Below are 15,261 nucleotides of genomic sequence, written 5' to 3'. Positions count from 1 at the left end.
TTTCACTGCTGATCATAAGTTTTTGGAAGGGGTCTTAGGTGAAATGGTCAGTTCTGTTTGTTAAATCAGAAACTAAATAATTGTTACATAATATAGAATCAAAGAATAATTCAAGTTGGAAGGTACCTCAGGAGGTCTCTAGTCCAACCTCCTGCTCAAAGCATGGTCAATGCTGAATTCAAACTTGTTTGTTCAGGGCTTTACCCTATCAGGTCTTGAAAACATCTAAGGATGGAAGCTACACAAAGCTCTCTGGGTGACCAGTTGCACTGTTCAACTGTCTTCTTGGGTTGCTTTTGCTCTGCTTTGTTGTCCCTCTAGCAGATAGGGACAGCTCTGCTGTTCAAGTCCCTCAGCAAAACTGGAGCCTGTAAACATGAAACTTATTCCAGGTACCTGAAGGAGACCTGTATTGGCTTTACATGACAAGCTTTTGGTAGAGGTGGGGGGTGCAGAGATGTCTTCTATGAGAAGATACCATAAGCTGTCCCCGTGTCAGAAAGGGACACTTTCAACTGGCTCCAAGATGGACCTGCCACTGGCCAAAGTCTAAACCAAAGACATTAGTAACATCTCTGTGGTAACATATTTTAAAAAAGAGTAAAAAAATGAGTCACAGCAGCAGCCAGGAGAGAGGAGTGAGAATATGTGAGAGAAACAACTCTGCAGACATGAAGGTCAGTGAAGAAGGAGGGGAGAATGTGCTCCTATTGCTGGAGCAGAGATTTCTCTGCAGCCCATGGGGAAGACCATGGTGAAGCACATTGTCACCCTGCAGCCCATGGAGGATCCCACACAAGAGCAGGTGGGTGTACCACAAAGGAACGTGCAGCCCATAGAGAGCCCATGCTAGAGCAGGGTCCTGTCACGAGCAGTGGTCCCGTGGAGAGGAGCCCATGCTAGAGCAGGTTTTCTGCTGGAACCTTGTCACAATCCACTTGTATAAGCAGGGGTTGTGATGGTTCGTTAACTGATCTCAGAGGGCAAAAAACAACACAAAGGGGATTTCAGTATTAATCAAAACAAATGCACCTTTTATTGAGTGCCCACAGCAAATGCGATAGAGGGATTAGAAAAGAGATAAAGGATAGAGAGAGAGAGAGAAAAAGGGGAAAGTGGTATAGCTACCAGACGTAGAGAGGAAATCCTTGTGGACCAGCCAATAGATCCACCTTGTCACGTCGGGGAGAGTCTCGAGGTCTTGGTTAACTCAGGGGTCTATTATAGTCCCCCGTCAAGGGGGGAACAGGTAAAAGACAGTGAAGAATAAGTCTACTGAAAATAGGTACAGACAGTCCATTTTCTGAAACAGGATAAGTCAATCCCAGCAGTGAGTGAGAGCCATTGTTTTCTTGGTCCAGCGACCACATCTGCAGGTAACACTTGGCAGACATCCCGCTTCAGTCAGGCCAGCGCCCCTGTGTCAGAATTATAAGGGTCTCAGTCCTTGGGAGGGAGCTTCAATCTCTGTTCGTCACTGTGGTCGTGAAATAGATGAAGGATTTTCTGTGGGGGACGACCAAAGTTACCCCAGAAAGTTCATTTGGCCAAGAGGTGGGAAAATTCATGGGCTATTGTCGTGAAGCAGGTGCAAGCATATAGGGTGAGTTGCTCCTTTGCCAGGCCCTGCTAGAAAGCAGTATACCATGGCGGCACTGTAAACACAGCTACGAACAATCACTTGGCGAGCATCCACCTCAGCCAGGCCAGAACTCCAGTCAGGGTCTTCAGGGTCCCGGTCTCTGTCCTTGTGACAGTCGTGAGGCAAATATGGAAACTTCGGACCGTCTCTTACAAACCTGTGACCTTGTGAGGAGACAAATGCTGGAACAGTCTGTTTTTGTAGGACTTCACCCCATAGAAAAGACCTATGCTGGAGCAGTTTGTGAAGAACTGCAGCCTATTGGAAGGATCCATGTTCAAGAAGGTCGCAAAGGACTGTCTCCCATGGGTGAGACCCCATACTGGAGCAGGAGAAGAGCGTGAGGAGGAAGGAGAGGCAGACACAGTGTTATGAACTGACTGCAACCCCCATTTCTTGTTGTCCTGGGCCACTTGGGGGGAGGAAGTAGAAGAGTTGGGAGTTAAGTTGTTCCTGGAAAGAAGTGAGGGTTGGAAGAAGTTTTTTAAAGATTTGTTCTTATATCTGTCTCCAACTCTGATTGGCAATAAATTCAATTAACTTCCCCAAGTTGAGTCTGTTTTGCCTGTGATGGCAATTGCTGAGTGATCACCCTGCCCTTATCTTGACCCATGAGCATTTCTTTGTATTTTTCTCCACTGTTCTGTTGAAAAGGGAGAGTGATAGAGCAGCTTGGTGAGCACCTGGCAGTCAGCCAAGGTCAAGCCACCACAAGACTTCATCTACTTTTTCCTTATGAGGTAGGCTGTATCAGATACCCACAACATCACCCATGTTGTTATGTAATCTAATCTGGACCCTTAAGCTCTGAACTGGCTTATCATCCATCCCTCGGCAAAGCTCTATGCATTGCAGCTCCTCTTTCATATAGAGCACCTTTTTGTCTTGTTTCCCCCAAAGATTCTGTATTTATCCATTGCAGCACTCCAGATAATCCCATAGTTATAGTTGCACGAAGTCTAGTTGGAGGCCAGTAAATACCAGTGTACCCCAGAGGTCAGTACTGGGTCCAACACTGTTCAATGTCTTTATTGGTGATCTGGATGATGGGGCAGAGCATACCCTCAGCAAGTTTGTTGATGACGCAAAACTGAAGAGTGGTTGATGCATCACAAGGTTGTGCTGCTATCCAGAGGGACCACGACAGGATGGAGAAATGGGCTGACAGAAACCTCATACAGTTCAACGAGGGGAAGTGTCAAGTCCTGCCCCTGGGGAGGAACAATCCCACGTGCCAGTACATGCCAACCAACTGAAAAGCAGCTTTGCAGAAAAGGACCAGTGGGTCCTGGTGGACACCAAGTTGAACATGAGCCAGCAGAGTGCCCTTGCTGCAAAGAGGGCTGGTGGTATCCTGGGCTGTATTAGACAAAGTGTTGCCAGTAGGTCCAGGTAGGTGATCCTTCCCCTTTATTCAGCACCATTTGAGTGCTGTATACCTGGAGTCCTGTATTTAGTTCTGGTCTCCCCAGTACAAGAGTGGGGAGAAGAGACATACTGAAGAGAGTCCAATGAAGGGCCATGAATTGGCACTGCTTAACTGTCCTCAAGGTGAAAAAGTTTCTCCTATCAAGTCAGGATCACTCTTTTTCAATTTATGCCCAGTGTTTATCACCCTCCTGCCATGCATCACTGTGAAGAAGCTGAGTCTGTTCTTGATACCTTGTAGGTATTGAAAGCCTTTTATTAGGTCCACCCTAAACTTTCTCTATTTCAGGCTGAAAAACCTAGTTCCCTCAGCCTCTCCTCATAAGGTATGTGCTACAGCTCTCTGACCATGTCAGTAGCCCTCTACTAAACTTACTACAGCTTATCAACATACTTCTTGTAATGATAGGGATCCAAACCTAACTGGATAAATCTCTGAGACAATAAATGCAGTAGTTCTCAATGTGGAATATTTAAATACTGAAGATGCAAAAGGTTTCAAGAGAGGCACATTGCCATCCTTTTCATTTTATTTTTATTTTTTAATGTTTAGGTGCCTTGACTCAGGCCATTCGCAATTTTGCAAAAAGCCTTGAAGGCTGGCTATCCAGTGCCATGAACAATATTCCACAGAGAATGATACAAAGCAAGGTAAACAAAGTTGACTGCAGTTTTCTTCTCTTTCTGCAATTGTACACTAGATGTCATTCAAGATCTAAAAATAGCAGCATTTTAACTTTTATGCTAAATGTCATATTTAGGTTAAACTTCAGACAAGAACCATGGGGTTGGAAATAACTTTGTTTTGCCAAAAAAAATAGGAAAAACTGTATTTGTTCCATTATATGTGAATTGCAATATCTGAGGGCTCATAAATTATTACAGCAATTTTAGAATTAAAATAGACAAAACAGAAGATTGGTTGATAATACAATGTGTTAAGATAAATGGATTTCTTCATAGGTTGCCACTGTAAGTGCCTTTGCCCAGACTTTGAGAAGATACACATCTCTCAATCACCTGGCTCAGGCAGCTCGGGCTGTGCTTCAGAACACTTCTCAGATCAACCAGATGCTCAGTGATCTCAACCGTGTGGATTTGCCAATGTACAGGTACCTTTAGCTTTAAAACCCAGACTTAAAAAAATTTATTTCCACACATTTAAAAAAATAATTATTTTTAGTTCTTATTTTATCAAGAAAGCAAGGTGGGAACATTTTTCTGATCTCTATATATACAGTGATTCAGTCAAAACTTTACAGCTTCTGCTTTGGCCATAAGAAAAATAGAACCTCAGAAACATTATCTATTTCCACTTTCTCTGAAGGCTTCTTATCCTTCAGACCATGCATTCTGCCAGTTTTTATTTAATGCAGATGAAAGTGTAGACTACATGTGTTCTTAGAATGAACAGCATGAACAATACCTGAAGATGAAATCTTGGATAGCATAACTTCTGATCTTTCATTGAAAAATACTGATCATAAAGCACTATTTCTAGTACAGATGGTTTAATTATTTTTAATATGTTTCATATTTTTATTTAAAATACAATATCATTAGCATACTTTAATTGTTTGTGTTTACATTTCCAACCTTTCCTAAGTAAATCGTTAGAATTAATTTCCAGTTATCTGTAAAACATCAATTTATTTTTCATTTGGTTTAGAAAAAGATTTCCCTTTTATCTCTTTCTTCTGCTTAGAAGAAACAAGTTTTTTTTCTTCTGTTGCTCAACTAACTTACATGACCCAGATTACTGGTAGTCATACATTTGTCTTCTTTCATTAACAAACATTTTAAAACATTTTAACTTAAAAGAAGTTCAGAACTTCACTAGCACAGTTGAATTCTTTTTGTTTGTTGCAAAGGTCTTTGAATAAATAACGTTTAACACAATATAGTTATATTGCATAGTAGTGTGTAAACTACCTAAGATTTAGTATGTTACCAAATATATGGTATATTAAAAATTGTTCTGTGGTAAGATATAGAGTCTATGAAAGTTGAGATGTTAACTTGGCATGTGATAGCTAGAGTTTAAGAATAGGGTCTTTGTTAAATCAATATTGTTTTTTCCATTTAACAGAAGTATCCATATTGGTCTTATTAAAACTTTAAAATTTAATGTAATCATATTCCATGACAACACTGTGAACTACTCTTTATTGCATATAGACTGTGTTTGTCCAATTGTGTGCTATTTATATTACTCATTAGACAATGAGTAATATATCGCAGACTGTGGATAAACACAACAACCCTTTTTGACTATAAAAGAAAGCTCTTTTAAAGTGAGGTGATTAAAAATGTAACAGAAATTTTATTGGATCTTAAGTCCTTTGTTGTGGTTTAGGAGTGGTATTCCCCAATTTAGTGTTCCCACTGAAACACCCCAGACCATGTGCCACTCACTCACTCTTCCCCTCCCCGTGTCAGGATGGAGAGGAGAATTGGAAGTACAAAAGCTAAAAAACATGGGTTGAGATAAGAACAATTTACTAGAAACAGCAATGAGATGAGAAAACAAACAGTAACAGCAACAATATCAATACCAAAAGTATAGGAATAATTACTAATATATCCAGATGGGACTTGTCCGGCTTGACTGGCCTCTGCTGCTTGACTGAAAGGCGGCAACTGCAGTGTTTTCACCTCAGAGACACCTCTGGCTATGCTGGTTGCTGCAGCTGGCGCTAGAGACAAGTCCAGACATGCAAAGCTCCAGTTTACCTCTGTGCAGATGCTTTAAGGCGAAGTGAAGGAAAGGAGTGAGATTCTGCCAGAGGGGTTTGATCCAGAGTTTTATTCCAATGGCAGGCTTCTGAATCTTGTAACAGCTTTAACAGAATCTCCTGAACCTCATGGTTGCTGGCTCTTTTAAGCCCAGGGAGAGGGGGAGGGAAGGGGTAAGGATCCCAAAAACCAGGTGCAAGGTGGGCAGGTCTCAGGTGCGAGGGACACCTGGGTGGGCCAATGACCCCCCACGGATGCAGAGCATCTTTTGAACTCTGCCAATCACTTGACACCCTTCTGGAATGCCAAGGTTGATAGACAGCACTCAGCAGGGGTCAGGGTGGGGGAAGGAGAGGTGATTGGCACCTGGGAAAGGACCAGGATACCTGAGACAAACTATGACATCACACCGCAACATCTCCCCCTTTTTTTTTAAATGAAGAGGACTAGGTTTGGGGTGCAGAATGCTTGCCAAACCATGGTTGGTAAATTGGTTCCTCCTCTTCAGGAGGGTCAGTTTTCCGCTGAGGCTTCCATGTCATCCATTGGAGCACTAAGGGCTTCCAAATGGTGGACTTCAGGAGGGGAAGATGAGCTTGAAATTATCTTGTACACTATGCGCTTGATGAGCCCAAAACCAATGCTAACAACTGCAATAACAATAACTAAAATAAACAGTACTAAAAACGCAGATTTCAGAATGGATCCTAACCAGCCCGAGAGTCTCCAGCTTTTGAACAGTCCACTCATCCAGTTGTCTGTTTCTCTCTTGATTTCATTCGCCATGGTTTTCATCTTGTCAATCGTGGCATGGATGTTCTCTGCTTTCGATGGCAAGTTGAGGCAGCAGAGACTTTCAAATTCTTCACAGCAATGGTTGTGCAGAAGGAGCAGATAGTCTATACATTTGCTTTGGGGTGAGGGACTATCCAGGAGATTGCTGGTGGAATGACTGTAAGTAGAACGATGAGCAGACTCAATGTCATGGTGTCTCGAGACTGCACACAAACAGCGGGATCTAAACTGGTACAAGGAACTTAAGACAAACATATATTATAAACTATTCCAGATAGGAGGCTTAAATGGAATTTCTTCCAGGGAACGCGGGCAGCGTTTCCTTCTCCAGGCAGCATTAGCAACCTGGGGTGCTTCTGTAGACTTCCCTGAGGCCTTGGGGACGTAGGGCCTTACCCATTTGGAAGGAATCCACTTTAAACCCAAGGGGGTGGACACACAGGCATATTCACGTCCCCATGTAACCAATTTGTAAAGTCCCACTGTCTTCCAAGTCTCAGGATCCTTTACCAAGACTGGAGGCTTTTCTTTCATTGACATCTGACTGCTCCCCCCAAAGTGGCGTACTATGGGCGGATTCAGGCTGTCAAAAGAACAGTTCAGAAAATTGATTGTGAACAGTGCCCTGGTCACCTAATGTGGGGAGGTTCCACTTTCAGGACCTGATGTTGCTGGTCCAGGACTCTTTTGATATCACGGTGAGTCCTTTCTGCTACGGCTTGAGCCAGTCAAGGGGATGCTAGTCTTGTGCTCATCTCCCCATTGCTGCAGGCAGCTCTTGAATTCCTTGGATTTGTAAGTGGGCCCGTTATCAGTTTTCAACTCCTTGGGAATGCCCATGAAAGAAAAAGCCTGTAGGAGGTGCTTTATGGCATCAGAAGATGATTCTCCTGTGTGGGCAGAGGCATAGACTGCTCCAGAAAAGGTATCTACGCTAACATGGGCATATTTTTGCCATCCAAATGACTGTATGTGTGTTATATCTGTTTGCCACAGTTCACAACTGTTCAGCCCCCTTGGATTTGCTCCTGCGCTCATCGTAGGGAGTGCATGTTGTTGGCAATTGGGGCATGTGGCCACAATCGCTTTGGCCTGTTCTCGAGTGATGTGAAACTGACAAACTAGGCCAGATGCATTTTGGTGGAAAAGCTGGTGGCTGATTTTTGCCTGTTCAAAAACATTTGGGAGAGGGGCCATCTCTGCAGGCGCAGCAAGGGCATCTGCCCTTCTGTTGCCTTCAGCGATTAAAACCTGGCAAGTTAGTGTGTGACCTGACGTGCATCACATAAAATGGTTGCTCTCAGTGGGAAAAACCTTTACAAGTTTTGAGAGCAATTCGAAAATTGCGATGTTAGACACTTCTTGCAGTATTGCTTGATCTGCCCTGGATACTACTCCTGCCACGTATGCAGAGTCTGTAATCAGATTGAATGGTTCTGAGAACCTTTCAAAGGCCCTAACAACTGCAGCCAACTCAGCAACCTGAGGTGAACCTTCCACCTCAGCAATGTCCGTCTCCCACTGCTGGGTTTGAGGATCCTTCCAAGTCATAACAGACTTGTGGGATCTCCCGGATACGTCTATAAAGACGGTCAGAGCCTTTTTTAAAGGTCTCTTACTTTGAACACTTCTCAATTTCAGAGTAAATTGAAACTTGTTAGAAAATTTTGTGGGCAGGCCGATGGACGGAAATTTGTCCTGATTAGGAATCTAGAGCAAACTGCAATGCTTCATTTTCCCGAAGCAATTGTTCTAATATTTTCTTAGTATTTTGGCCCAATTTTAACTCAATTGGAATGTGAATGCACTCAAAGTCACACCCTGCTAGCTCCCTGATCCGGGTCCTAGCTTTCCGGGTCAGTTCTGCTACCAGCTCTTGGGGCACTGTCATTCTCTTGGACCTTTGGTGACTAAGGAAAACCCACTCTATGATCAAGAGAGGGTCCCTCTGTTCCTGGTCCTTTTTAAGTGATTCCTTTACCTTAGGTGTTGGTTTTTTCTCCCACTGGAAAATGATTCCGTGAAGGTGTGGAAACATACCTGAGATGATAAATTTGAATGGCAGGTCAGGCTGACATCGGTGGGCCTGTCTTGTGGACTTTGCTATCTGAACTTTTTCTAGAGCTTTCTGTGCCTCTGGGGTAATAGCCCTAGGAGAACTCTGGTCTTCTCCCCCATTTCAATAAATTGAAAAGAGGGGAAAGGTCTTCGTTAGTCAGACCCAGCCAGGGCCTTACCCAATTTAAAGACCCACACAACTTGTGGACATCTGCAAGGGTCTTGATCTTTGTATTGATTTCTAATTTTTGAGGAACAATGGTCCTATTTCCAATTTCTAAGCCCAAATACTTCCAAGGTGGCATCTTTTGAATTTTCCTTTCCTGGAGCTCGAACCCTGCAACAATCAATGCATCAATCGTTTGGTCAAGCGCGTGGGTAAGTAAATCATCATTGGGGGCACACACAAGGATATCATCCATATAATGATAGATGATGGCCTTTTCTGCGGCTGCACGCACTGGGGACAGCAGGGAAGAGACATACAATGGCAGATCACTGGCGAGACTTTTAGTCCCTGAGGAAGAACTTTCCAATGGTACCTTTTCATAGGGGCTTCCATGTTGATGGTGGGGACCGAGAATGCGAAATGCGGTGCATTGTCAGGGTGTAGGGGAATTTGGAAAAAACAATCTTTTATATCAATAATAGCTAATTCCCAATCTTGGGGAAGCATCGCTGGGGATGGCATGCCAGGTTGGAGAGAGCCCATATCTTCAATGACATTATTAATTTGTCGGAGGTCATGGAGTAGCCACCATCTCTGTTTGTCAGCCTTCTGGATGACAAACACTGGAGAGTTCCACGAAGACATGGTCTCCACAATGTGACCCTTTTTCAGTTGCTCTTCTACTAGCTCCTCGAACGCCTTTATTTTTTGTTTACTGAGCGGCCACTGTGCTACCTGAACTGGCGTGTCTGTCTTCCAATTCAGTTTTTGTGTAGGGCGCTTTTCAGTGACCGCTGCCCAAAAATCCTGTGGAGTCTGGAATATCAATTGTGACTCCTCACTGAGACATTAAATCTCTCCCTAGTAATGGTTCTGGATAATCTAGCACAAATAGACTTATATTTGCTAATTTTCCATTTGGCCCCTCAATTTGGACAATGCTCTTGGATTGCCTTGCCAATTTCATGCCCCCTACACTTCGAACGTGACCAGCCACGTCTTGCAAAGGCCAATGTGCTGGCCAATCCTGTGCTGGGATCACTGTGCAGTCTGCACCCGTGTCTACGAGAATCTCAATGGGTTTTGACTCCCCACCCTCACTGACATTACACCACATTTTGGGTTTGTCCTTCCCAATAGCTTGGACCCGGGCGACTGTGGGCCCTTGTTTTTCAAGGCAACTTGAGTTGCCTTCAGGTAAACTCGGCACTGTGATGGCTTGTGCAACGATTTGTCCTTTGGGAAGAAACAGACGTGGGTGGACACAGTGCAGCCCGAGAACGAATTGCTCAGGATCTAACGTTGTCATTCCTGGAGCAATTTCTATCTCTTGTGGTGTGTGTTTGGTGTCCCCAATGAAGATGTAGTTACAGTGATTTTGGTGCCAAGTACCCTGCTGTTGTGGGTTGACGGAGACAAGATGCCAGTCAGTATCTTTCAGGTGTAGTGGTTCTGTCAGCTGCAATCTGAAAGGCTCATTGACAGAAATAGGGGTTAGAACAGGTTTGCTTAAGTCAGAGCAAAGGTTATTTGGTTTCACATCTGATACTGGATCAGCAAAAGTGGTCCTTGAAGCATCTGCTTCATTTAGAGAAATAGGGATGTTACCGCACGCTTGGTCTTTTTTGCTTCCCTCATTCCCTTGGCCTGCTCTTTTTGTGTCTGTGCTCCTGGCAGGCCAGCACTCCCCATTCAGTTTTTTTGTTGTTGTTGACCCCCTGGGAGCGCTTGTAGTTCTCCTCCCCTGCTATTTTTAAATTCATCTAATTGCTTTTTCAGGGGACACTGGTTACTCCAGTGCCCAAGGTTGTTGCAAAGCAGGCATGGCTTTGTGGGGTCAACCATTGCTGGTCTTCGCTGCTGCCCAGTGTGCCGCTGTGCTGAGGGAATGGAGGCAGGGCTGGCAACGGCAATTCGCTGTGGTGGTCTTGGCAGCAGCTTTGGTCTGGTGTCTTCAGCTACACTCATCAGAGGCACTTTCTTGTTACAGACTAGAAGCATATCTTTTAGTGTAGGGGGGGGTTCTAGAGGTAAGCTTAAAATTGCTGCTCGACACTGTTAATTTGCATTTGTAAATGCCATTTCTTCTAAAAATTCTTCCCTTGCATTCTCTTTTTTAACTTGGATTTCAATAGCTCTAGTTAACCTTTCTACAAATTTCAAAAAAGGCTCTGATGGTAGCTGCTTGATCTTACTATATGGCTTGAATGGGCCTTCAGGTTGGAGGGTAAAGAAGGCTTTTTGAGCAGCATCTTTGACTCTGTCAAGTGCTTTTACAGGAATTACTGCAGCTTGGATTGGGGCTAAAGACCATTGGCTCTCACCGGAGAGATGCTCAGTGGTAATTGGCAAGCCATTGGCATATTTTCCTGTGTTTGGATCAGTATGCAAGTCTGGGAGACCCTCTTTTAGCTGTTGTTTCCATGCCAATTCCCATAATTTGAATTCTGTAGAGGTCATGAGGCACAAAAAAAGCTTTCTTAAATAATGTGGAACTACTACAGTCCTACCCAGTTCGGCATTTAAAAGGCCATGGAAGTATGGGCTGTATAGGCCATACTCTGTGGGCTTTGATGATTTCTCTCATCATTTCTTGTCCAAAAGCTTTCCAATCAGCAGTTGGGGGTCCTCCCCTTTGCCCTGCATGCTGATATGTAACAGGGGCGAATGAGAAAGTAGGACCCTGTATTGGGTTTGCGGTTCCCTGCTCTGTATCCTTTGAATCAGAAGCATTGGGATCACAGGTGCAGCTATGGGGACAAGCAGTGGGTATGCCCCCACCATGGGAACTCGGGCAGGGGATACTGTGGGAACAGGGGGCAGGGACAGGGGGCTGGCAGGGGGCAGGGACACCTGGTGACATCACATCGGCAGACACCCTCAGGGAGGGGTGGAGGGGCGGAGCTAAGGGAGTGGCAGGTAAGGTGGGGGGAGGGAAGATATCACGAGGATCAGGAGGGGTGGGGGATGGGGAAAGATTTTTGGGATGCTTAGGGGAATCATGGGAAGAAGGAGACCAGGTATGGCATGGTGCCACGTGGCATCCTCCATTTTCTTGGCCTCCTAGGGTCTGGGAGACATTCTGAGGGTCACTGCCCTCTGAAAAGCTACCACGTGCTCTGGGTTTCAGAGCAGAGGACACAGGAGTTTGGGGACAATTCCACACGGTCTGGCCAGAACTTTGTGGACAGGGGAACTCAGGCATTTTAAAGTGCTTGGGGAGCCAGCTTCCCTGGGCATGAGCAGAGTCTGCTCTCTTTAAAATACCAAGATTTGGGGTAGAGGGTTCAGAGTTAGGGGGGGGAGAAACAGGAAGAGCAGAGGTAGATATCTTATTATGTGTCTTTTCCTCTACTTCCCTTTGTTGTAAATGATCAAATCGGCAGCCAAATTTATAAAAAAAATTTATAACTTTTTTAGATTGACAACCAGATAGAATATTATAAAACCGCCACAGCCAAGACAGTGTCAACCCCGGACTTTGACGCTGGGTGAACCTGGTTCGGACGGACATAGTGTCAGTGTCTCCCCAGTGTTTCACACCAACTGCTTCAGGTAGCCAGTTTATATATACAGTTTATTTCGCCTGAAGCAGAAATGACATAAGATTTCTCTATGTCCCTTCATATGTATAACGGGGACTATACAGATTCAGACCCATACAAAAGTTAGTCCATAGGTTTGGATGGCTGTCTGAGCTCCTCGAAATGGTCTTCTTTTCAATTGTAGTCAGGACGTCACCGGTCCTCGATGTAATCTCTTCCAGGTGCAGTTCCTTGAATGTTCTGGACCTTCCTGGGAAATGGCTGCTTATTGCCCTAGAAGGACTCATTCATTCGTTAATAGGCATGATTTTATCTGGGCGAGTCCGGGAAATCTTTGAATAGAAAGAAAGCCCCGCTTCTGGCCATGGGGGTCAGAGGCATGGTTGGATCTTACAATTTTTATACAGTTACAAAGCATGAATTATCTATATCATATACTACACCTTTGTTTGAGTAAGGCTGATTGAACTTGTAAACTCCAAAACACAAATTTAGCTGAGGAAGTGTCCCCGGACTTTCCCAAGGTTATCAATTCATTCCCTACTTTGTCCCAGAATTGGATATTGTGGACTTGTTCAGGAGAAATTTGTGGGAAGTGTAGAAAAAGCCACATTGTAAATCGTTTCAATTTTCCCTTAGAAAACGTTACATTTCCGCTAACTAAAATTCCAACAATCTAATAATACACTCCTTTTTGTGCTGTGCTTAACTTAGAGCCCATTTTAGATGTAAAAGGCACAGCACAGTCTCCCGCTGACCGAAAACAAAACCAAATAACTACCTATTTCCAAAAACCGCAGTTAAGAAGCGAAGACACGCAGACCTTTAGCCCTAAACAGCGCAGCACTACTTGCAGATTTTAAAAGTGCCGCCGGCAGTGGCAGGGAATCAGAACTCACTACGCCGCGACAGGGGATAGACAGAGCCCCCCCAACCCGCCCCACACGGCAAACCAAAACCGGAGACACCCCGCACCGAGAAGGCCCGAAAGCCGAGCAGAAACTCCCCCCCGCCGGCACGGGGAAAACCAAAACCAACAATACTTGACCTCTGCCACACTACCCTTACCTGGAAAGGACCCCTTTTCCCATTCCTGGAAAATTACATGAGATAGTATAGAATAGCCTCCGGGTCCTAGACATGCCCTTTCTTGGCTACAGTAAAAATTTACCCTGTCCTGGCCAGAACCAGGACATCATCCACCCCTACACCTTCCATATATATATATATACATATATATATATATATATATATATATATACACACACACACATATATGCACAATCATAGGTGTCATTGCCATAGTCAATGGCCATCCCTCCAAGATGTCTGTTGAGTTCATTTAGTCCATGACTGTAGGTTCTATCCATCCTAGATTTCTCCCAGGGCAGGAGAGCTGGTGTGCCGTTGGCTGGTTGAAAGCTGCATCAGGACTGGTGTATCTGGAACACTCCATCCTCATTGTCCACAGCAGTTGTGACATACAATGGCAGTATCATTCAGCAACCAGTATTATACAATTCAACATTGCAGACTGTTCTCACCCAAAAATTAAATCTCCTTAAGGTACAACTTGCCTTGATCCACCTTGTCCTTCAATAACTTCTGCAACTCACCATGTAGGACTCCATATGGCAGCTTTCTGTTTTCAATGGAGCCTTACAATACAGCAGGAACTGTCAGTGAAGAGAGTGTATCGCTTTTCATTTTCTGGTAGCTGATTATATGGTGGAGCCTCCTCAGCATGTGTTACCTTCTCCTCCTCTTCCGATAGTCCAAAATTTTCACCTTCAGGCCAGTTCATGATGACTTTCAAGATTCCTGGGCGATTGGGGTTTCCTATTCAAGCTTGCTATGTGATCAGTGCAACCCACTTATTCCACGTAGCATCAGTGGCCTGATGTGTTGAAGGGACTTTCCCTATTAACATCCAGCCCAGCACTGGAAGTCAGGGTGCCAGGAGGAGCTGTGCTTCAGTAACAATCACTTCTGAAGCAGCTCAAAGCCCCTCATAAGCTGACAGTATCTCTTTTTCAGTTGGGGGTGTAACAGCCCATAGATCCTTTGTATCCCTGGCTCCAAAAACCTAGAGGTTGACCTCAAGTCTGCCCTGGTGCTTTCTTACAGAGGCTCCAGGAAAGATCATTCTCCCTGGCTGCAGTGTAAAGCACATTTTTACATCCTGTCCTGTCCTGATTGGCCCAAGGGCTACTGCATGAACTGTCTCCTGTTCAAAAGCTTGTTGTTCAGGACCCCACTTAAAATCATTTATCTTCCATGTCACTTGATAGAGAGGATTTACAATCTGACTGTAATCTGGAATATGCATCCTCCAAAAACTCACAGCACATAGGAAAGCCTGTGTTTCCTTCTAGCTGGTCAGTGGGAACATAGCTGCTATTTTGTTGACCATATCCCTTGTAATCTGATGACATTCATATTGCCATTTTATTCCTAAAAACTGAACTTCCTGGGCAGGTCCCTTGACCTTACTTTGTTTTATGGCAAAACTGGCATTTGGGAGGATTTGGATTATCTTCTCCCCTTTCTTAAAAGCTTCCTCTGCTGTGTTGCCCCACAGGATAATGTCATCGATGTACTGTAAGTATTTTGGAGCCTCACCCTTTTCCAGTGCAGTCTAGATCAGTCCATGGCAAATAGCGGGCTGTGTTTCCACTCCTGGGGCAATGTTGTGAATGAGTGTATTAAGTTCACCTAATCACCAGTGAAAGTTTAATATTAAAAGCCACATCATGACAAAGTTCATTGGCAAGGTTCACTCTTTTATTTACTAAATGGTTAAAACACACAGAGAAAAAGCAAACAAAAATCAAAAATCAGTCAATCCAAATCAAAATAAACACAAAACTATCTATGTGGAGGCTGGG

The 15,261-nt window shown here is 44.3% G+C and overlaps 1 protein-coding gene across 4 annotated transcripts in view; it reads left to right on the top strand.

Annotated features, from left to right (window-relative positions):
- The window catches only part of LOC103824681 (transcription factor RFX3-like), a 207,544-nt gene that overhangs the window by 146,202 nt on the left and 46,081 nt on the right, over positions 1–15,261 (top strand). For 2 of the 4 annotated variants that reach the window (XM_050986369.1, XM_050986370.1), the window contains 2 exons: positions 3,624–3,721; positions 4,034–4,182. The exons of 1 other annotated variant lie outside the window; for it this stretch is intronic. In XM_050986369.1, the coding sequence (XP_050842326.1) occupies positions 3,624–3,721; positions 4,034–4,182 (247 nt within the window). Of the gene's footprint in view, positions 1–392; positions 418–3,623; positions 3,722–4,033; positions 4,183–15,261 lie in introns of those variants that run through there. One more of the 4 variants, XM_050986372.1, reaches the window with a different exon arrangement.

This window comes from Serinus canaria, chromosome W (assembly GCF_022539315.1).
Source record: "Serinus canaria isolate serCan28SL12 chromosome W, serCan2020, whole genome shotgun sequence".
Taxonomy (NCBI): domain Eukaryota; kingdom Metazoa; phylum Chordata; class Aves; order Passeriformes; family Fringillidae; genus Serinus; species Serinus canaria.
This window is presented reverse-complemented; position numbering and strand designations above follow the sequence as displayed.